The sequence below is a fragment of the Caloenas nicobarica genome, chromosome 1 (genome assembly GCF_036013445.1).
Source record: "Caloenas nicobarica isolate bCalNic1 chromosome 1, bCalNic1.hap1, whole genome shotgun sequence".
NCBI lineage: Eukaryota > Metazoa > Chordata > Aves > Columbiformes > Columbidae > Caloenas > Caloenas nicobarica.
In genome coordinates, this window is record NC_088245.1 from 58,837,324 (window position 1) to 58,862,222 (window position 24,899).

Genomic DNA, 24,899 nt, shown 5'->3' on the forward strand with positions numbered 1-24,899 from the left:
TAGATGATCTCTAGAGGTCCCTTCCAACCCCCAACCATTCTGTGATTCTGCCAACAGGAGTTACAGATATCTCCTTGACAGAAATAAACCAAATAGCTTACGTTCAGCAAAAGGCTAAGGGGCAATGGACAACAGCTGTAACAGGAAAAAACAACTGATGACAAATTAGGGAGAAATGCTTTCCCAAAGGTGGTCAAACACTGGAACACAAGGCTCAGAGACACTGTGGAATCCCCTTCTTTGGAGTACTCAAAGCATGACAGGACAAGGCTCTGCACAGCCACATCTAACTTTAAAATTTGACCTAGAGGCCTCTAGAGGTCCCTTCTAACCTACATTATTCCATGATTTCTATTTGTGAAATAGTAGACTTATATGCAAAAAGCACAATTTAGGTGTTTAAAAATCATTACTGAAATTGTTGAAGAGTCTATGCAAAATTTCTATATTTTTTTTGTAAAACATGAAGAGCAACTTAAAATAGTCACTCTTCCTCAATAAGCCATGCTATAAATTTTAAAGATGCAAAGCAAATACTATTCTGAGGTAGTTAACATATGGCAGAAACACATTACTACTGATAAATACAAATGAAAGCCTACGGAACAAGCATTAGAAAAAACTGAACTACTGTAGAACCTAATTATATAAGGGGGAAAAAAAATACCCACTGGCTCCTCTGCTACAAGTAAAGGATGTGTTGATTCTTCACCAACAGAGGGGAGGCGTGCACTTCCGACAGAAGGATGTCTGCTGGAAGGATGTGATGAAGCGTCTCCAAAAGATGGGTATCTGGGATAGCCGTTAGGTAAACTTTGTGCATTGAACCCAGGAGCTGATTCAATTAGAAAACAAGCAAAACCATATTAAAATAGGACATTTTACTGCATATGAGTAAGATGCTTTATATCTTCATTTTTGAATTGCAAAAGAGAAATTAAAATATGTAAAACAGTATTAAATACCCACAAGACTCAGTTTTGCTGAGGGGAAAGAAAAGGAGAGCAAATGGCAGAGTATAGCATCCTAGTATTTACTAGGAAACATCTGAAGCAACCGCTGAAATCTAGGTGTATTACACCGCAGTCTTCCCACTAAACTCCCTATTCAACTTCTTGTACCATTAACAACATGCCTCCCTAATGAACAGGGACTTATTTACTGAAGCTTTCCCTGAAATAATCAATAACTTGGAATTCTTAGTTTCAAATATCAAGCCATATGCCTGAGATTACTTAAAATCCTCTGGTATTTTTGCAAGGTCTTCACTCTACTCGTCCATCTACCCACAGCAAAAGAAAGATTACAAAACCATTATACAAGTGATATTACCGTTACTTTTTTCCTAATAAAAAGATTGGAATATCGCCCAACATTAACATTTCTCAGAAATCCTACAAGTAAAATATGGTGATAAAGCAACTCAACAGGTGTGCACTAAAGCAGTGTATTCTTATGCAACAACTAAGTTCCCAGAACTTATTTCTTAAAGCTGAAGAACTTGACTATGACAATTTTGTTCCCAAGACTTAGGATTGTCAAAAGAGAATCCTCAGCAAGTACCTCAAGAGAATGCATTACTGGTAATTAGCCTCTTAGCTGAAAATAGCATTTAATTTGCATTAAGTCTTCAAGTAATTAAAAAGGAAACTAATTTAAAGCCAAGTACCACATTACATTCAGGTATGTCATCTGACAGTGTAACCATACTTACTGGTAGGCGTTCGAGGGGTTCTTGGAGCTTCCAACTCAGTTTGATGATTATTCCTTTCTACTACTGGTTCTTCTACCACATTTATGCTATTATTCTGCATTATCTCTTGCAACATATTAAATAGCTCTTCTGCACGTGCACATTTAAAGGCAAAGATTCCTATAAATACACCAAAAAAAAAAATCAAAATCCTTTAACATAAGAAACATGCCTTAAAATGTATATAACTTTCAAACAATAGAACTGGAATCCATTTAATGAATACCTGTTAAGGAAGCAAAAAAGTTAAGAAATTTTTATTGCATCAACACACACAAAATTACTATAAGAACCTTTGAAGAATAAGATTCCCATGCACCAAAAGTTAAATTAGAAAAATTATTCAGTTAAAATCAAAACTAAGTTTTGAGTGCTAAATAAGGGGTTGAAACCAAACCAAAACAAACAACAGGGCAAGCTTTTTTTCTTTTTTTAAGCTGATATAAAGGATACCTGTTAAATAAATATTTTTTTTCCTAAGTGAAACGACTGTGGTGCTACAAGGTCATATTTTTTAAACTAGATTTCTATTAAATTACCATAAAAAATAAGAAACCTGCACAACTGGAAAGAAGGATTTAAACACTGGGTAAAATTTAGTTTCTTTAAGAAGATTAAAATGAAAAGCTACTAAGACAAACTGTGTGAAACAGACGGTAACAAACTAATTGCTTTAGGCTAAAGGATAAACACAGAACACAAAGTTAGCAGCAATACCATCTATTTTGCTTGTGTATTGTGCCACTTTGCCTTCAAACAGCAGGGAGCGCCCCAACTTACCCTCACCAGCAAAGTCGCAGCTTTGGATTATTCTTCCATTGAAAGCATGAAGTTAAAGTTGACATGCTTGTTAAACGTGGGTGCAGGTGCTCATTTTTTCAAGTGAGTATTACAGTCTTAAAACACTCTTTACTAAAAACTACCTACCCATATAGTTTGTTCTCTAAGTGCAATTACAATAACACGCTGGCAATTACTATCATCATATCTTTATTTAAGGACGCGGAACTGTGACAGATCAGAACCACGAGAAATGCTCCACATGGCAGAAGTTCATAAAAAAGCAGCTGGAAACATACCAAATGGGCTAAGAGGAATGATGCTCAGCAATTAGTATTCTGCTGGTGAAGTGAATAAGCTTCATGCTTGCAAGACAGCAGCTGTACAGCTGCTTCTGCTACATTTCCCCAGCCCATGATCCAGCTCAACTTTATTATTTCTGAAAATTCACACTGGATAATTAAATCTTAATGGAGAAAAAAAAAGGTTCACAAGCTTTGAAAAGCTCCCAGTATGCTTCTGAGAATTTCAGCTGCCTTTATCCTTTCGTTTAAAAAAAGTGATTCCAAATTGCTGATTCCTTAAAATATGAGATGAACCAAATCGGCACTGAAACTGTAGGAAAAACAACTTGATGAAACCTTCATTTTTATTAAATACAGTCACATTAAATACAACGTGATCTGTCCCTTACACAATATGGTGACACACCAGCTCCTCCAAGTTTTCTGTCCTGAATTATCTATTAGCTGTGTGCCCAAAACATGTCTTTAAGGTTTTTAATACCTAGCACAAACTCAATGTTTCACCATCAGTGCCTTCTGATAACTTATCAATAGATATAATTCGAGATTAAATGGAAAACACAAACAAGAATATTGGCTTATGCAATCGGTAAAAGTTGCTGGGCAGTATTGAGGGTATTCTCAAATGAAAAGCTTCTCAGTCATCTCACCAAGTGAAGATGAAGTTTTGCAACTGTGCCCACAAAATCCAGTGTAGGTCTGAGGAACAATGCTCCATTGCAAAATGGCAGCAAAGAGCACATTTTTTGCCAGACTTCTTTTTTCTCAATATTCACAGTATTTTAATATTACATAAGGCAGGCAAGAAACAAAAGAGGGAGGAAAGGGTTGCTGCTCACATAGCCTGCTTAATCTTCTCTATTAAAAAAACCCAACCAAACAGGAGAGAAGCAGGGAAGTCAATTAGACTTGGTGGAAAAATTTGCAGATGTGCTAATAGGCCATGGAAAAGAACCTTCAAAATCGTATTTTCAATGGAATTTTATTAGTATCTATTTTACGTGTTTAGAAGCAGCAGTAAATTAAACCTGTGAAATCAATTACATTGATTTTCTTCAAAACAAAGTTTATTACTTTCTTCTTAGAAGTCTGAAAAGTTAGTTTAGTATGGAGTATACCATAACATTTGAAAATATCTCTATTTCTCATTAGGAGATGAGCTGAGAATGCCTTCTAAACTCTTATTAAAAAACAAAACAAAACAAAACACACAACACACACCTGTGTTTACCTCTGCTTGCACAATGAAGATTATTATCAAGTGCTTTCAACTTCCTGATTTTCTACAGTGAAATTTTTTAAAAATGCAATTGCTAGATACCATTATTGATAAAACCACTAGTAAATGCTAAAAATCTGTAAGAAAATAAAAATGCAATTTCATTTCACAAAGTGTGAATCCATAAGAATTCCAACTACACACAGCTACATCAAGGCAGAAAGATGCAAAAAGAGGCAGAGACTTCAGCCAAAACAGCTATTTCCTCAGCACTGCAGTGAAGAGAGAGAAAAGCCTCAATTTTCTCACTAGGAGCCAACCTTGGCCAAGGCAGGCATGATCTGGGAACGCGAAAGGTAACCACCTTTTTCCAGTTAAAGCCACACAGAAAATAACAGAGCGTAGCTGGAGTTCACACGCTTCATACAAAAATGTGTCAAAGTTTGAGAATGACGTCACTGATAGAAATGAAAGTGGTATTTGTTTTAGGAAGAAGACGAAACCCAAGTGTGTTACTGAAGGGTAGGAACATCCAGTCCATGCCAATGCTCCAGTCTGTTAAAAATCTAAAAATAGAGATTTCTTTGAATTCTGAGGAGATTCTTCCATAGTTCCAGGTTTCACTGCCTCTCCCTGAAAGTCAAGTCAGCCCCTGAGGTAGGAGAATTTCCCTGTCAAAACCACCTCCCAAGTTGACCGGCAGTATCCACACATACATGAAGTGTTCCAGACTGACAATGCCAAAAATTATGTGCAACTCAAATCCTGATTTTACCATAAGACCATTCGTCATAAGGTAACTTACTTTTTTCTCACTTTTTTCTCTTCAGAAACCACATTCAAACTACAGCCTTTATAACTCTTGCCAAAGAACAGGCAAATATACTTTTTCAAAACAAAATTGTCTTCCACTACCAAATAATTTTCCAAAAAGCCTGATATACAAAAATTCCACATACCTTGTCCAGTTTGACACCTTCGGCCACTTTCAAAAGAGAAAAGGTTTGAGTCATAGCCATAGCGACGGAGACAGAGGTAGTGCCATTTTACAGAGTCCCTTTTACGGGTGTACAAAATTAGTTCTGTATCTGTAAGTTCCATTATGCCAGAACCCAGTTCATTACCATCATCATCCACATTAATGACCTATAAAAAAAGAAGTTAAATAGCATTAGGTAAGGACTCTTTTGAGCACCAATACCATTAATAATAATGTTAATGTTTCACCTATGCGCTTCATCTGCCTTGCCGTATGAGTTATGATCCTTAAGGTAAAAGTCTTTAAAAAAACCAAACCTCACCAAACCAGTTCCTTTCCTCCCCCAGCACAGAATTAATAGACATTTTAAAGCAATATGAATGAGACTGCATAACATCATTGTAAAATCTGAGGAAAAATTTTAAATAGAAGAGATTCATAAGTTTGGGTTGGTTTTTTTTTTTTAATAGGCTTTATGTACATATTCTAGTATTTCCACACGGATAAGGCATACCCCAGCTAATGGAATCTTTCGGAGCCCCATTCCTAAAATAAATATTTGCTTTGCCATATAACCCCACTTACAGTTGGGAAAAGGAATGAAAAAGGATAAGGGGCTCCAAGATAAAGCTTCCTTCAAATACCTGTATAGCTTTGCACTATGCTGAATCACCACGCTGTTTTAGATTTTTTTTTCCTGCCTTTTTAACGTCAACAAATAATTCAAATACCCTATGGTTATCTGGCATGAAAACATGTGCATAAAGCTTAAACTCTTATTCTTTCTGCTTTTCAACCAGTTGGAGGTCATCCGCATCTTTTATGGAATTTGGACAATGTGTATTTCCTCTGCATGTATTTTATCTCACGATACTCTTTTAGTGGGATTCTTTCTTACTCAATAAAAAGGCTACCAAAAAATCTTCCCTATGGTATCAATTAATGTTACTCCTTAAAGAGACAACTTGAAATCTAGTAAATTGAAAAGAATTAGGAATAGTTTCATCTGCCACTGAGGATTATGCCAACTTTCTTCATTTTGCAAATTACATTCTTTCATCTACGCCCCCCTGCTGCTAAATCAGTAATCCACACAAACAATAGAGAAATTCTGCAAGGAGAAAAAAAAATAGGAACTAGTTACACAAAGTGATGTTAAATGTATAAAAAGCAAGAAACCAGAAAAATATTTTATCCTTCAGCTTTTTGTACTGATAATATTAAACATTTCCAGAAATTCCTATGGCTTTATAGCTCATTTCAGTGTTGCCCTCAGGCAACGCATGAATCATTTTTCACTATGGAAGCATTACATTCGTTTGCCAACTCACGGAGACAGTTTGGAGCACAGAAGCAAATCTTATTTGTGCGACTATGCAAAGGTATATTTACTTAAAGTCACTGACGTCAGCAGCTTCACATTAAGCACGTTAAGCACATGAACAAGTGTTCACAAGCTTACAAATTCCAGGGATATAAGAGACAGAAGCACATTTATCAATAAAATTTCTTCAAGTAAAGGATAAAAGTTCTCAAAATGCTACAGTCAGTAGTGATGTTCAAGTAAAATCAGCAGTCCTAAAACTTCCATTGCTGACCCCATACCCAGGCTCATAACAGTTCTCCAACAGCTCTTCCCTTATGCTTACAACTCCCTTCCTGACTTTATAACCTCCCAGAGGCAACAACACCTACTTGGGCCCTACCAGCTGACATGGAGATGGACCAAAAGCACAGGGCCTCTTCTCCTTCCTGAAGATTACAACTGTCATAAAAAAACCCAGACTGTCGAGAGAATTCCTGTCACTGCTGGTAAGAGAGTATTTCTCAAAGGGGCAAGAGAAACCTGCAGCCACAGACGCACCTGCAACTGTGCAATGTTTTAACCATTCAGTAATGCTCACCCTATTTTTATTTATTTTTTTTCCACCACAGACCTACTCTGCAAGAAAACAACAAAATAGTTCCCAGTGTACCATGTCAGTTGCTTACCTTAAACTTGTTTCGATGGTTATCCGAGACAGTTTCTTTATCTGGACAGCTACAACAGCTACCCATGACTTCTTTAGAAGACCATGTGATCTCTTAAAGGGGATAAAAAAAAATTAAAAATGATCATTTAGTTAAGTAAAAATACAGTATCATCAACAAAACAACCCAATACAAATTGCTCTCTGAAATTTAAAGTCTTCATGATGAATTTTGCAGTGACAAGTAATTAAAAAAATAAACTTATTATTACAAACATTTTTAAACAGTTAAGTTAGATTTGGCATGAAGGGGCGACAACACCAAGCTGTGCAAGTCCTACCAATAATTCAAACTGACGTTACTACCAAACAGACCCATTTGAATTGTCACCTTAATTCCCATGGTAGCAGCTTGGTGGAAAACAAAACCCAGCAACTTACTGGGTGCGATTCTCATCTCCTAAATTAGGGCCTTTACACAAGGCAACTACCTGGACTCTGGTTCCATCTAAACGAGCGCTCCCCAGCTTAAACTGGGGAGCACAGCCCTCATGAGGCCCACGCAAGCCCTGGGCTGCTGGAGGCAAGACAAACAGCCAGCACGGTGATCCTGAAAGGCTCCCTGGCTCTGGCAGCTCCAGGGCTGGTTTGCAGGGGAGTGTGGAGGCGTTCCAGGCCTGGAGGCAGCCCTGTGCTGGCAGCTGTGCAGCGAGGCTCTCTGTGCTTCCACTTTTAAATGCTTCCCATATAGCAATGTACATAAAACTATGTAATCAAAGTCCAGGGAAGGAAAAAGAAAATCTGCATTCAACACAAATATTTTAAAACTTGGGTTTTTTTGTTTCTATTAAGGTTTGGATTGTGTTACACAGTCTATTTCATTTGCCATAAAACAGTAAAATATTCAACTAACACAGAATAGCATGGCTAAATTAAGGAAACAAAAAAATACACATCTGATATTTTCGATATTTTCATCTATAGATTTTTTTATGTATGACAAAACTTTCATAAAACAGTATGAGAAAATGTTCATAGAACCAAATCTCACAACTTGCTTCTCCTCCCTCTACCACCTTGTAGAAGGCAGTAAGTTTGGTATTTCTTAAATATAAGAATATTAGGCAAAAGAATACCCATTTACATGACCTTGGTATGTTGGATAAGAACTAAAATTTCCACTATACAATTGGAAAGTGAGGCGAAACCCTGGAAGAGAGCTAGTAAGTCAAAAAAAGACACGACATCAGGAAGACAGAACTGGTTAATACCTTTTCCTGACTAAAGGGGAAAAAAAATCAGATGTCACTTTAAGAAAACTGAGACTTGCTTTCTAGACAGGCATTTGTATTAGCATGCAATGGTAGTACCCACGTAGCACTTTGGTCTGCTGAAAAATAAGGTGCAAGAAATAGAAGGAAGCACGTCTAGCTCTTCTCCTCTTCTTGACCAGAAAAGCCACTCAAAAGTGAAACTGCTACTCTAGAGACTGGATAAATCCGTATAAATCTGCAGAGGTGAAATTTAGAACTTGAACAGAAAGAGTAACAGTATGGCTTGGATTAATCCAGTAACAGACAGACACAGTCAATCATGGATTCTTTAATGTAATTCCTGGCCATAAGATGAAAACATGCATTAATTTGACAGAGCTTTTTTCCCTTAACTCAACATGGAACTTGGGGGCTGGTTGTTTGCTTCTACTGTTGCAGAGAGCTATGCTATAAAAGTGTTTCTTTGCATAGTGATGAGAGGTCCTGAACTTTCTTAATCAGTCCAATCAGTCTCTCAATTACAAACTACTTTTAAGGGTCTTCACACATATATTCCATTGTTATTTTAACTACTCCATTTTTTTTCCCCTGAAGAATTCTGCCTGTTTTATTTAGAAAGGTAGATACAGCTAAGGACATATATTACTGATTTCCTACCCTGGCACCCAACAACGCCTCACTACAGTAACATTCAGATGCTACTCTCCCTATTCTGAGAATACACCGGTCAAGACACCAAAGTGTGAAAATAGCTGCAATAGCAGATTAACGACAAATATAATATAAATCTGCAGCAAAGATTTTTCAAGCTCTGGTCCATACAGCACTCAAGCGTTGCAAAACAGAAGCCTCTATTAGCCTTCAAGCACAGATGCTTACACTTAATAAAGCCCAGTCTTAGACCTCCCAAAATCTTTTGACAAAGTGGAAATAGAACTAGATAGCAGGATGCTGTTACAGCATCATGATTTTCTTTACATTCGGCAAAAAGATAACTCATCAAATCTGCTGGAGGCAGGTGCTAGCAATCTCAAAGAGAGAATTAACTTACTGTGAAGTAGTTTAGGAGAAATCACTAGAGATGAAAGTAGAAATATGTAGTAGTGAAGGCGTAGGAAATATAGCTACTGTATCCCAAGAACAACAAAGAAATAATCAATAATCATACAAGCTCGTTATTTTGTCTCCAATACATTCTAATGGTAATAGTTCAGAAAACCAAGAACTGTAATGCTGCTTCAAAGGAAAGATGTGAACCAAGGCTATCAGGAAGAAATGAAATAGGTAGGGGACTGGCAGAGTTAAAAATCACTCACCTAGATTTGGCCATTAATATTCCCAGGCTCTGCTGCAGCATCAGGGCTTCTGTCATACTTCAAAGTGTCATGCTGTCTTGTCACAGAACTAATCATTGGACCTAGAACTAGAAGAGTACATAAAAATGTCATTTTTCTTGGGTTTAAGATGCCAGTTAGCAAACTAATAAAAATACATATAAGTTTTTATATTTTGGCAATATTATGTCAAGTGAGGTCTTCATGGCTAGAGTGCATCTTAAGCGGAGTTGCAGACAAGAAACAGATCTCTTAGAGCTTTCCCAGCATTTTAGTGCCTATCTGGTCTTGGAAGAAAATAATCTGGTGTCCCTTTCTGCGGTGTAGCCTGTCACACTGGCAACTCTACTCATCCTCTACTCACTCCTTGCCCAATGTAGTGTGTGGACATGACAGATGTGAAGTTCCAATTATCTTTAGGACATATCAACCAAACCACGGCAGACAAATAGGACACATCCAACTTTGCTTAACTCCCTCATGCTTCTCCTACCGAACATATACCAATGCTGACTTGTACAGCTAACACCTCGCCCTTTCTTGTTTCCCTCTCATGATTCTTGCTGCATGACTTTAACCATAAATTGTTTGATTTCACCTTTCCCCAGCCCCCCACCCCACCCCGATCATTCCCGTACTAGCTCTCCTCTCACATTTACCACTGCAAGTTCAACTCCTGCTTCCATCAGGCTGACAGTCGGCAGCCTCCATTCTCCATTTGTAAAACTGCCAAACAAGCACTTGGTGTTTCCTTTGAGGCTGCTTCTTGAACTCAAGAGAAGGGCTAAAATGGGCTTTATTAGCCTTCCTTATCAGCCTTTCAGGAGGTCTGTGCCAACATGTTTGAGATCACTGCAGCTCTGCTTATCAAGGCTGCTGGAATTCTTTGTATTCATCTGCTGTCCTCTGCCTTGGACTTGGATTAAAAGCACTTTGGGAACGTAAAACACTCTTCTTTTCTGTGTAGTATCAAGAGTAACATAGTCCCAAGCTCGTCCCAGGCCCTAGGCATCACTGTAAGAGTTGCAGAATGTTCTTACTATGGAGGGATTGTGCAAGAGAACAGCAGAAATTCAATACTGGTAAATGCAAAATAACACACCTAGCAAAGGAGCTGTATCTGTTAGGAAAGATCAGGCATGGAGTCACATCATTCAGTGAAAACACTAGCTCAATAATTATCATAAAGCACATGAAGCAGAACTGTTCAGAAAGAAGAGTCGAAACAGAAATACAATTCTATTGAATGAATCCACAGTGCATCCACATATGTATTAATGTATGCAATCATGCCTTCCCCATAAAAAAAATAATACAGTAAAACCAGAAATATGCTACTAGAATTGCTCAGCATGCAAAAAGGGACCACACAGGGCACAGAAGTGATGAGTACTGAATTATAGGTGACATGGAAAAGATAAAAAAAGCCCAACTATTTTCCAAATGCAAGCTTTAGGGAGCAGTAACTGACATTAATAAGGGGCAGGTTGGAAAAACAAAACAAACAAACACAAAACCAAAACAAACACCACAAAAGTCCTTTTTGCACATGGTATGTAGTTAAACTTTGTCATCCATGTCTTGTGGGAATGAGTTCAAAACTTTAAAGATTCAGAAAGTAACTGGACAAATACAAGGAAAGAAATACACATATATATCTCCATGAAGAGCTTTTAAACTCAAGGATGTCTCATCTGGCTCAAAAAGTCTCTAAACTGCAGATTCTTGGAAGCATATTAGAGAATGATCTTAAAACACTCCTTCTTACTATTCCCTATATACTTACTATTGGCTGTCAGAATTTACTATTTACTGTCAGAAACAGGATCCTAGACAAACTGATGCTTCGGGCCTGACTCAATAAAGCCATCCCTAGTTAACCTAAAAGGATGACGGACTCAGCATATTTTTTTAGTGCAGTGTCATAAGAGATTAAAAAAAAAAAAATTTGTATTTAACTCAAAACTACAACCTAGATTTCACAAAGGTACAGCGGATAGTCTTATTGAACTGTTTGATGAATATGTATATTTACGTACACATACTTAACATAAAGATTCTCTGCTGTGCCTAAGTAGTATTTAGCATCAGGAACTTGCAGTAAGTCACCAGCCCTTCATGTAATACATTTGCCCTTTTGCCATAAGCTTTATTGATCTTGGACAAAGTTGTAGACAGTTCTATTCAAGATCTATCCCTCTGCACCACACAGAGGTTCTGGTTCTGTGACAGCCCTACCCAATCTAGCTGGTATTGTCTAATTTGTTTTTTGGTCAGGTTCGATTTTTGTTGGCTTAGCACACCAAACCAGCACAGCAGAGAGTCTGGCAAGTGCCAGTGCCAGCTGGGGACAGAATCACAGCCTTAGTCACCTCTGCTCAGTGTTCAGAAAACCTACCCCCTGGGGCTAGTTACTGGAATTTACTCGGATTACTAAATTCCCTTCTAAAACCTTCAGGAGAAGGGAAAGGAAAGAGGAAGCAGAAAGCTTGACCCACCCAATCTGGTGGAATCTTGCAGGTAGCCACTAGAAAAATAATAAAATCAAAAATTTTCACAGGCAAGCTACACTAATGCAGGTGTGTTTGCACTGGGTATTTATCCTGATCTTTTTCTAGCAAAGTTTTAAAACCTTCACATGGTTTGGCTACCTAAAGCAGACTAGCCTGTTTCAGTTAACTAAGAATAATTCTTAAATGATCTTAAACAGAGTTTTTAATGGATTAAAAAAGCATACAAATTTACAGCACCTAACTTCTTTTAAATGTAAAGCAATAAGAAATCTCCAACCAGTTGTTTCCAATTACAAGTTGGCTATTTACTCTGTTTGGGATTTTCTTAAATCTTCCCGGATTGCAAAATATTTACCCAAATTTACACATACAAGGAGAAGTAGACATTTTCACAGTTATAGCCCCAAAAGTTAATCGTTTCAGTTATGTCTACAATGTCAAATTTAGGAGCTGCAATTTCCCATTCATGAAGCATCAGTGGTGGTCGGGTGCAGTCAAGCAAGGAGGGGGAAGGGGGTGCAGAGTATTTTCTGCTTCTCCCTAACACGCATTCATTAGGGCATTGCAAGGTAAAAATCCCAGGCAAGACAAATGAAGACCGGCCCTTATCTAAACCTTGTTAACAGGAGTGAAAATTAGGAACTGCCATAACTTCAGTAAGATTTATTATTTGGCTTTGTCAAGTAAAACACATCTCTTTCTCTCATAGACTAAGCAGTGGCAACAAATTATGCTAATCTCTGAAAAGTCAAGGAAGACAAGGCACCAGTGTAAACACAGTAGGTACTTTTTTTAAATAATTTTTTTTAAAAAAAGTCAAAAGCTTGTAGAAACTCTTAACATTTGCAATAAAGGCCATGTGGACAAGCTGCAACTTTTCACTCATGGTAACTGGTCACTCCATTAAAGCAGGCTTACAGTTGCACAGCTGATCTAAAAAGTGGCATTTACTAAGTTCTGCATGCTTTGGTTGCAGAATCAAACATTAACTCTGGAGGATATTTTCGGTATGCGTTAATTTATAGCCCATATCTTTTAAAAATCAGGGAAGGAAAAACCCCAAACCATAGCAAACCTCAGAAGAGGCGGGGAGGAGCAAAGGTGCCTTGTCTATAAACTGATCTTTTCCACATATTCTCTTTGAAAGAAAAAGCGGCCGTTCAAACGACTAGCTGCCACATTACTAGATCTCGGGTACAGCATCCTCTCAGACCTACAAGTACAAAATATACCAAAGCGCGTTAATAGAACTTTAGGTTGTTAAGATTATGATTGGGAATTTTTCCTCCTCCAGAAACTGTAGTGTCTGGAAAGATCCATTAATCTAATGGAGTAAATGGATTAAGGTGCCTGTGGCAGATTGTTCACACTCAGGCTAACAAGCACTTGCATCTATTTGTTTGTGTATTACCAAGCATAGTGTCAAGAATTCATAATATTTGCATCACAGCTAGACTATATAAACACACACTTCTACTACCATGTTTGCCTATAACATTCTAAATCACCCCATTTGGAAGATTCTGTCTACTTTTAAAATCTTGAAGTATGAGCATCCAACATTTTCAAAGATTCTGGTTTTTGTCTGGGCTATGGTATTAAAAAAAATAAGATCATAATCCCAACCACTAGAACATCAAACTCCTCTGCACTCTTATTTCCTACTATTATTTAAATATTTAGTTAAAAAGGTAGAGTAGGAAAAAAAATCATTATCAAACCCTCTATGTTTAACATCAATTTCTGTGGAAATAAAGCAGTTATGATAAAAACCAAACCAACAGAAATGCTGAGGTTTGGAGGTATATTAAAATTGCAAACTTATTGACAGATGGATAAATCAAAATCAGGAGTATTTCACCTTTTTCATGAATTTATTTTAACAATTCTATTTAGCCTACTGAGTAGAATAATATTGTTCAAAATAGTTAATTATATTTAAAATTTGAAACTGCCCGGGACTTTATATTTCTTTTGTCCTCAATAACACCACGAGGATGTTTACGCTCATAGTTTAAACTCTGCCACTTCCTAAAATACATTTCTCAAAATGTGTTCCATAAACACTGTAAAGAGTTAACCATGGTTTACCTAAGCCTGAAGCAAGTTGGCCAGCCGTGCTTCATACCAACACTGAAATGAATCATTAAAATTCAGAAAGCACAAAAATTAAGTCAACTTAAGATTTTTTTTCAGCTGCACCAACACTATAATACTTGAGTATTTCAGAACTACAGAATTGGGTTCTCACAGCTGTTTACTATCAAAGAACAAACAAAGAGATCATTTAATTTGAATTTTTAAGACACTCTTAGAACGCAAGTTCTATGAGTTGTTTCAACACCTGCTTCTTTCTTAACTTGATAATAAATGCTCAGATCAATCTAGTAAACAAAAAAAAGGGGAAGGGGCGGCAAGTGGGGAGAGGAATTAGTTGCACTTGACAGCTTCTGGAAAAACCCTTAAGTTTTTGAAAGGGAAAAGTCCAATACTTGTGAGGGGTGTGGAGGGAACAGACAACGTAATGGTTGTCATCTGTACCGGGCCCAGGAAGGTTTCAATATCATAACCACCTTCTATGAAATAAATTCAATTTATTGCCTGGGGAACAGTCAGAATGTCGAACATTTACTTCTTTTTAAAACCCAAATGTTCAGATATTTCCAAATTCATTTTTTCAAATTGTTCTTTTTGCTGCAGAGTTTTGTTTGCTACAGTTTGATATTACCTGATCTTAGCAGTTACAAAGCAGGAGATTAATAATTTCTTTTCCTCCCCATTTTGGGTCCTCTCTGGCCTTTTAAACATTAAAGTTATTTGGGAATATGAGATACATCTATGAGAAGACAACTGTTACTTAAAAATAAAAAAGTACTGTGCTGAAACCAGTGTGTGTGTGAGTAAGAAAATCTAGAAGTGGCAAGCACATTTTCTTCCTAAGTGCTTACAACTTTGAAAGAACAGACTCTAAAGCTATGTCAAACTCAAATTGTGCCAAGTTTCAATTTTACATGTGCATGTAAAAGACACCACAAAAGGAAACATCTTTAACTTACACATCCTAAGGTCATCAATGTTGGGCACTTTTCCTCATGAAGAATTCTCATCTCAAGAACAACTGGCAATAGACCACACCTCAAGTTTACTTGAAGACCTACAAAAACGGTATCTTTCACAAAAACTGTGACCTTGCAGACAAAATAACCTGTGTGAAGTAGAACATGTTTGACTAAGAGACCAATTCCTTCCTTGGATGATGGCCGGAACAGTGGTAGGGTCTAGACCTTTCAGGAAAAATTGGAAGGCCCGGGGAAGCTGCCGTGAAGCCTTGCCGTTTGCCTTGTTGTGGACCTCAGCTACATAGAACCATTCAGGTTGGAAAAGGCCTTGAGGATCATCAAGTCCAACCATTAACCAAACACTGCCAAGTCCACCACTAAACCAGGTCCCTAAGTGCAATGACTACATGTCTTTTAAACACCTCCAGGGATGGTATGATCTACGCCAGATCAAAGTCACATTCTCCTGTGAACCTGCTCTAGCAGGTGGGTTGGACTAGATGATCTCCAGACGTCCCTTCCAACCCCAGCCATCCTGTGATTCTGTGATAGCTGAATCTCCCTGCGTAAGCTGCATCTCAAGCAAGCTGTGAGCAGGTTTTTTTATCTTGATGCCCCTTGCGTAAGCCCACTTGAAGTGAGAGAGCTTGAGGGTACTCCCCCTCTGTCTCCTCTCAGGTAAGAGGATGTAGCCTCGAACTACAGAAGCAAGTGGCAGACAACAATTTTTTTTTTTTCCTGAAAATCCATAAAGTCTCCACTAAGAGGCATGAAGTCTGTTGTCTTTGCAGCTTAAATGTAGAATTAGCTCTCCACAAAGGACTGTCCCAAACCCACAAAGAGTTGTTTCTCCTGATGCCTTGGAGTTCAGGAATTATCAGAAGTTATGGCAATGGCAAATTATTAATAGCTATATAAATTGCTCAGAATTAAGTAAAACTCCCCACTCTCCCTTCCTCCAAGCATGTTAATATTGTCCCCTCTTATAAAACTCCTTAAAAATTAACATTATTCTCCTCAAAACTATTACTTAAGATAGCTGACACTTAAAATACTTGATGCAGGAACAGATCAAACACATGTCTAGATTTTGCCCCTTACAGACCCATTTTTTTCTACCTCACCTGGGGTTAAAAAAATTTAAAAAAATAAAAATAAAAAAAATTCTTCAAGTGGAAAGGTGTGAAGGAAAACCTAGGGAGCATGGAGGAAAGCTTTTCATTGTTGCAGTATGACACCAGATTCATCCTGTATTTTAGGTCAGTAACCTGAACACTGTCAATCAATGCCTTCACCCCACAGAGACTGACCTCTTTCCATTTGGTATATAAGAAACAGAGTTCAAATTTTGGTTGTCTAAATTGCATCTACAGCAGACAGTAGCAGCAGACATCACAAGTAACTTGCTAGGCAACTGAACACCTTGAAATAGGAAAAACTAACTTTGACAATTTCCTCTCAAAGTTCAAAATTCACATCCCCCATGTGTTCGGAGATTTGCATTTACACAAGGGCTCAGAGAAGCAGCATCCCCAATTCAGAGCGGGTATTACAGCCCCCATCACGACACCTGCCCGGCACGTGCTGCAGGACAAATCTCACACCACAAAATACTTGGTGAGAGGTGACTTATTCAAAACAAGAAACCTAATTTCATTACAATTGGATCAGAGGCCTCTTACATGAACGTTACAGATATCTTGTGTTCTGTTTTAAAAGAAATCAATGTTATTTTTACTTTTTTTATGGCTTTCAGTGTACAGAAACAAAAACAATGTCAAACATTTACAGATAGAAACCACTCTCTGCAACTTACTTTTTTTCTCTCTCCCTCTCCCACATTTTTCCCTCAAGGACCTATTTTTCCTTGTAATTTTTACAGAATACTACTAACTATAAAATTGATTTCAGATTTTACATCCTTCATGTTTCATCATTTCCACCCTTGCATTACCACGTTACATATTTCTTGATATTTTACTACAGCCAGTGTAATTAAACAGTGAATTCCCACCCTGCAAAAATATAAGCAGCAAAGATGAGATGCAATTGATAAAGCAGCCTATTTTTCTACATCGTTCATGAAGAGCATTGATGACCTAATATGTCAAAGGGAACACATACTATAAGAGAAACTGCATGAACTGTGAGTTAAATCCTCTATTTAAAAATTCACCGCAAATGATGGCGAGATTTGCATTACCTTTACCAGCCCGAAATCTTCTTATGACAGAACCTGAAGCTTACATACTCGATTCCTTTGAAAGCTAGCAACTCTGCTCAACTTCTGGTTTCTGTTTTTCTGTTTGCCCCATGATGAGCCACACAGCATTGAACCTGCCCCTCCCTGAAGCTCATTCCAGTACATCTTTCTCCTCTTTAAACTCTCACAATTGGAAATACTTGAAGAAAGCACAGCCAAATCCGTATGGACACATTATGATAAGTAATTTTCTCAGCTCGGTTTTGGAGCACTGTTGATGCTAATGCTTATTCTAGAGCATGGAATAATTTCACCTGGATACCGTCACCTCAGAGATTAAGTACAAACTGAGAGTATAAATCTGAGTGTTTCAGGTTATATATAGACAATTTCTAAGTAACTGATTACATCCTCTGCTTGTTAACCAGAGTTGTCACTACAGCAAAACAGCTTTAATTTTTCTGCACAAAAACCAGCTTTTGAATGAAAGCGGAAGTCCTACAGGCATTTGAGACAGTAAGCAGACTGGTAAACAGAGGAACCAACTTACCGTGTAGGAAAAATGTTACTGAGTAAAATAATGATTGGTTCATTGCCATTTTATTCCTTCCAGAAGATAGGTGACGAAGGCAGAAAAGGTACTGAAATCAGTCCTTTGAATTTTGCTGGTAGCCAAATACTGCCCATCTCGTCACTGGCTAAAAGAACGGCTTAAACGGATAATAATTTTATCTGATGTGGCAAATCCTGCATCTTCAGCGTTGTGATGTAATCCATGGTGGCAAATTCTATATGATTTAAGAATCCTGGTATCCTACTTAGGACTTAAAATAGCCCATACTTTGACCTTCTATTTATTTTGGCTAGCATGTCTTCACTACCATGAAGCCAAGTTCTTTCAACTGGAAAACAAAACTTAGGTTTCTGGAACACAGGACTCCCACATACCAGACCTCACATGCACATAAGAGATGTAGCACCAAAATAAAGCATTTGCCTTGAACTAGTAATTACTGAGTGTGGTCAGCTGCAAGACTCTCATTCCCCCAATGGTCACAAAAAGGACCTCTTCACTTTATAATTATTGGGGGGGGGAGGAAATCTGTACATCAGCAAAGACTGACTAATTCACTTTAATATTTGGAGACAGAACAGACGTAAGAGGTGCCAGAGCTGGAACGCTCTCCCATGGAAACAAAGCAGTTTAAAGGGATACGAGCATTCAGCAGAATGGGAAGAAACCCCTGAGAAATACAGCAAAAGGGCAATGGAACGCATAACAACAACTCACCCCCAAACAGCAAATGCATTTTGGGGAGATGGTGTCTTAATTGTAAAGCAAGCTCCATTAATGGCAGACATAATTCTTGCCCTTCATCCACTTGGCAACGATTACTAAGAAAATTAATATTGAAGGTGCTTAAGTACTAAAAGGATGAAAAAGCAACAGTGCTAACAAACCATAACAGAGTTAAAAACGACAGTGAAGGAGATCCAAGAAACTAAACATGCTGAGAAAGAGTTTGGTGCCGCTGGCTGCAATTATGGAAAACCAACTATGAAATGGTAGAGGTGAAGTTGCAGAATCTAGTTTCTGACTTCGCTTATGCTAGCAGGTGGAGTTTTACCTCAAGATTTTTAATAAACGAGCATGTTGTCAGACTTACGATTAAAATACAGTAATAAAGGTACACTCCTTTTCTCTCTTCAGCCATTTCCAAAAAGGGGGGGGTGGGGGGGAGACAAAACTGGCAAAACCCAAGCTAAACTGTAAAGCCTTCTGGCTCCTGTGAAAACAAAATTATTGCAACCACACACAAGCTGCAGCACACAAGGTTGCTGCTTCGGTGCGCCGCCCTCGGAGCCCGCTTTGAACACGGGGCGAGGAGGCCGATGCACGATGGCACCGGGAACAGCGCCTCAGCAGCGTTCCTCTGGCGGCGCCTCCTGCCGCTGCCAAGTCCCTGCTCCTCAGCCTCACAGGAGGCTTGCTTGCTTTCCTTTTCTTCCCCCTCCTTTTGAACACCCAGATCTTCATGACTCCGTCTGTTTTGCTGTATGTGTTTCGGTAGGTTTGGATTCAAAGCCATCAGCAACTTTTTGCTTCTCTCTCCCCAGCCCACCTCGCCTTGGTGCCGTATAAAAAATACCCAACGCCATGTAAAAAACAGAAAAAAAACAAACAAACAAAAAAAACCACAACACCCCAAAACCAAACCAAACCAAAAATTAAGAGCCTTGTTTGTTTAAATTCATGACTGCCAACTGATCTTGAAGAGTCACTATGTAAAATTTTGAAACGCCACATTAGTATTAAATTAATTCTCTACAGTTCTCCTTAAAAGTGATCATTTTCGCAAAATGCTCAAATTTAGGTAAGTTAGTTAAACATTTGTTGGAACACCGTTCACCAGTAATACCTTAAAAAAAACCATGCTCATTCTGACAGAAAAGCTCTTCTATTTGCCACAATTATAGCAGAACTGAAGATTAAAGACTAACTTAAACAGCTGAGTTAGACAAGCAGAGAGAAGGGCCACAGGTAGCGATGTTGTGTCAACACTTACGTACTTCATGACATTCAAGACTGATTTATACAACACTGATGCTACACCTCTCCACTTCACTCTAGCATGACATTTTAAGACCAGCATTCCATCCTTATCCTGAGGTGTGGCACCTCACATTTTGACCTATCCTAATGCTATATAAAAGGTAATCACGCATTTCCTCCAGGTACTAGGTGACACAACTGCTGTATTCAATAGGTGTGTAAGTATATATGTGGCGTTAAATGGAGTTTCAGATCTTCACCTCAGCACATTTCAAAAACTCTAGGTTTTTAATCCACGTGCATCTTGGACAGGAACACACAAGCTCTTTGCTCCACCATCTCCATTAATCCTTCTGAGGATGTGGAACAACATTCCTTGTTTGATTCTTTAATCGCTCTCCAAAAAACAATCCTCTTATTCTAAACTTCCAGAGAAACAACACTTATATTTTACTTGGTATCATTTTTAAAATAACTTACACACATGCAAATATTTTTCAATTTCTTACTAAAACAATTTCTCCAGATCCACACCACAGTATTGTTTTCTGTGAATATCTGCCAGATTAACTACATCCTTTTAAAAGAAACTGCCAGAATATCAAGCTCCAAACCGTGACATTAGGTTAAACAAGCAAGCACAACTAAATTATTTTATTCTTGGAAATTCTGAACCTCTTAAAAAATGTCCTCTGAGGAACAGCATATACAAAAAGCATCATTTTTACACAACAACAAAACAGCAGAAACAGGACTGAAGTTTTAAGCATCTCTGCCATGGAAAATATTTTTGGATCTAGAATCAAGGAGAAAGACAAGGTGATGAGAAAATAAAGTAGAAGGCTACAACAACTAAGTCAAGTAATGGAGCCTAAGAGGAAGAGAGAATCAAGCTTAATTCTTGAAAAGGATGCCTGGCTCAAAACTGTTTAACTAGTGAGTCAGCTCTCCAGTATGTAACCACAAATGCCTCCTAAAACTTGAGGCCCACAGCTCTTGCCAAGTCTTCAAAGCCAGCAAAGTGCCAAATTCTGTAATTAAATAAATGGCACTGAGTTTGTATTTGGTAATATTTTAATCTCTGAAATATTGTTCATTCAAACATTGCAGGAAAGGTTAAGTTTTGCTTTTATGTTTTTGATGTGTTTTGCACACAGACTTCTAATACATTAATGGAAATAACATTGAAAAGCCTGCAAGGTCTTTTTTACCAAAATATTAAGTAGACCTAGTAAGATGTTATAAAAACTAAGACCATGTCACTGTCTTTTATAGAAATACAGATAAATACAGTATCGGTATGTGTTCTCAATATGTGCCCTTCTTCATCCATCCATCGGCTGCTCTTTTGCTATCAGCAAGTTTTTAGCACTTGGATACAAGGAACCTGGCCTTACTTGAACATCTAGCTTTTATACATGTTTTTTTGTTGCTTGAAAAACTGACAATCCCATCCTCCCACAATATCATTATATCTGGGCTCTTTTCAAAATAAGTTTGGCTTCTGCATTTACCATTTCTCCCTTTTCTGCAAAAAACTATCTTCATCGCATTTCAAAGACACTTGATTTTCTTAGTTCTGTTTACACGCCTCCTCACGGGCTTCTTGTACATTTTTTCTTCCCACTTTAAGGAGGATTTCTAATAATCATTTATCTTTACCTCTCCTGTGGCCCCAATTCACTGTATAAAATGGGAAGATTAACAATAGCTAATTATTCCTCTAAATAAAACTATGTATGTTATTCACTGGTAGCTGATGAGAAGTAAGATCCACAATCTCAGGATACTTTTTGTCGACACTGAATTGCATCTGCCAAAAAGCAGGTTTAGTTAACACGGCTGATTTGTTAAACTATGGTAACCTTACTCTATAGATGCCTGTCTGTGCCTTGGGCTACCAAAAAAAAAGAAAGAGGGGCAATGACTGAGTTACTTCTGAGGAGATTCCAACTGGACACAAGAGGGAAATTTTTGATGATGAGAACAATCAGCAATTGGAATAATCTCCCCAGGGCACTAGTGGATTCCCCAATATTGGGCACTTTTAAGACTCAGCTGGACAGGGTGCTGGGCCATCTTGTCTAGACTATACTTTTGTCAAAAAAGGCTGGACCAGATGATCCTTGTGGACCCTTCCAACCTGGTATTCTATGATTCTCTGATTCTACATCAATTGATCAAAATTCTGACTATTAGGATCTGCCCAGCAGATTTACGTAAAACCCAAGTATAATCATATTTGTGCATCCAAGCAATCACTTTCTTATTTTCATCGATGACTGAATCTCTTCCAGTCAACTTCTATGCAATTAAATAACTTGTCATCCTCCCTACAACATTTTTGAGTACTCCTTTGTCAGTGATTTAACACACTCCCCATTAGTTTAGCTGATTCATGCCCTAAAAAGCATTTTTCTATTTGAGATGGAAGTTGCCAAAAAATGTAGTTTGATGTACTTGTACATAAGACGACTCAGCTAAAATCCTCTCTGAATGAGCTAAAGAGTCATAGAACTCAGCTTAAAAATAAAAATTAAAATCCTAAATGAAAGGCCTGAGAAGTGCACTGAACTTTCCTGGTGCTCACACAGTAGCCTGAAGTTCCATCCCCAGCCAAACCACACACACTTCCACACCTCCTTGGCTATGGGAATTAAAAGTACTGTACAGTGTTAAATATGACCTGAAATACTGTAGCCCTCAAAGCCTTCCTATAGATATTTTGTTTCTCTACCAGCTGCATTGAGTGGTAATCTCTGCATACGAGCTCACACCGGCTTTATGTTTCTGTATTATTTTGTGAGTGAATCTTTTGTGCTGCAAACTTCTGCAACTTCTAGATATTGAGACTGAGGTTGATGTAGTTTAAAACACCACACTAAAACTTCACAGACTTTTGCATACGGAAAACAATTGATTTAGTTCATAGCTAGCATGGACAAGCTTGTCCTTGCCCATCCATTTTGCTAGCATTTGATGGCTATATTGAATGCCCATTTTCTCTAGTAAAATATTAATTCTAGAGACTGACGAAGACGCAATGACTTTATCACCATTACTAGCCACGACTACGCCAGAGCAACAGCCTTAGCAACCTTTGAAAAGTATATCAATTTCATAACAGGGTCTTGTCTTTACTTGTGACTAAAGCCTTTAAAATTTACACTTTTTTCTTTTTTCTTTTTTCGCTGATGACGTTCTACAATGGAAAACATATACATTGAAGGGTGGGGGTGGGAGGAGAAACAACCAACATGTGTGCTCCTAGGATACACTACATTAATTCTTCATATTTATGTTATACTCTCTTCAGTCAATAACACTACCCAAACAGATCATACTTTCTTCATTCTGTGCCAGCTGTGCTATTTAATGGATACTGAAGTAGTACCACTTGGTAGAGTACATTAGCTTACAAGGTACAAACAGTGGCTCGTCTGTTGCATTTTTATTATTAAACTTCAAAAAGGCCTTGCAAACAAGAAACCAAAATAAATGTATTACTGATGCTCTGAAAGCCCAGCAGACCTCCATGGGAGTCACTGATTCTGAAGTATTCTTGACATTAATGGCTTTATTGGCTAAAGCAGACAAGTTGTCTCCTTCATGAAGGGTCCCTATTCATACACCAGCCACCACTTCTCCTAAACTAGCATTCCTAAAACTGAAGTCCACAAGCTCAAGGCTCATTTCACCTTCCCATCCTTCCTCCCCTCCAGTTTGAGCAGCATTTTGCAGGAGGTGATGGAGAATTGCAAGGATGCCAGGGGAGCAGAGGGGAGAGGTGACTGCAAAAAAATCGGTGTGGAGGGACAGACAGGCAGTGCAAAGAGCAGAAGAAGAAGGAAAACAGAGCTGCTTAGAAGGACATGCAGCCACCTTTCAGGAGGTCACGTTCCTGCTGTCCAGAGGCTATACAATAACACAAATCAGAGGCACAGCAATGGGCTCTCCTGCTGCTCCTGGCCACAGGTGAGCTCTGACTCTCACTGGTCTCCATGGTGAGCTGCTTCATGGAGCAAGGCCAGCAGAAAATATATTTTTGGAAGGTTCCATTTCAGCCAGTTTAGGTTCCTGAGCTGCCCCCCGATGGCCTAGTGACAGAGCTGGCACAACCAAGAGAAGGCAGGAATGTGCAGGGGAGAGCGGCACCGAGCTGCGTGCTTAGCTCAGCTGGGACTTCAAGCCATATCCAGATCATGGAATCACACACAGAATCACAGGATGTTAGGGATTTGAAGGGACCTCGAAAGATCATCTAGTCCAATGCCCCCGCCACAGCTTCATTAGCACTACCTGACCACAGATAAACGGACTTGCTTTCCTCCTCCAGGTAATATGTACAGCTCTGCCTAGATGGACGCAAAATATCATTTATTGCTACTGAGAAACAAAATACGAACAAAAAAACTAATAAGAAAACCCCATATCCACCCGAATTTCAGCTTTCTCAGGTTTTGCTTCTAGAAATATTTCTTCAGTTACCCGTCACTTCCAAACATCAGTATGTCACCCATACCTGATCTGGGTTAAAAATCATCATTATTTTCCTTGCTCCGCTGTATTTTTTTAATCTGGACCAGCTTCCTGATCAGGTTCACTACATGAACACCCAAACAAAAGTAAGGAGGTGGCACTGTTTATACCAACAGCACCACAGAGAGAAATGTTCTTTGAAACTACGCCCAGATACACCTTTGTAGCTACTCTATTCAGTGCTGCAGTTAAATGATCAATCACACCTTATTGTCACTGAAAAGTCGCAGAAAACCTGAAAGAAAGGACAGAAAACAGAAGAATTCAGATTTAGGCACAGGTTTTTTTAACAGACACGTTAAAAAACTTATGATTCTGACCCATCAGTGGCCCTTGCAGTTTGATTTTAAAGCAGGTGCAACAAGCAAAATGGATAATACCCAAATCCAGCAATTTTCTAGAAGAGGACAGATAACT

At 38.3% G+C, this 24,899-nt stretch overlaps 2 protein-coding genes across 2 annotated transcripts in view; both read right to left on the reverse strand.

The window, feature by feature from the left end:
- The window catches only part of CCT2 (chaperonin containing TCP1 subunit 2), a 161,805-nt gene that overhangs the window by 25,939 nt on the left and 110,967 nt on the right, over positions 1-24,899 (reverse strand). The window lies entirely within an intron of this gene.
- FRS2 (fibroblast growth factor receptor substrate 2) overlaps positions 1-24,899 on the reverse strand; it is a 58,577-nt gene that overhangs the window by 9,003 nt on the left and 24,675 nt on the right. Inside the window, exons 2-6 of the mRNA XM_065658461.1 lie at positions 9,597-9,703; positions 7,029-7,120; positions 5,017-5,203; positions 1,715-1,873; positions 672-835 (exon numbers count right to left, since the gene is read on the reverse strand). Of these exons, the coding sequence (XP_065514533.1) occupies positions 672-835; positions 1,715-1,873; positions 5,017-5,203; positions 7,029-7,094 (576 nt within the window). The 5' untranslated portion in view covers positions 7,095-7,120; positions 9,597-9,703. The remainder of the gene's footprint in view (positions 1-671; positions 836-1,714; positions 1,874-5,016; positions 5,204-7,028; positions 7,121-9,596; positions 9,704-24,899) is intronic.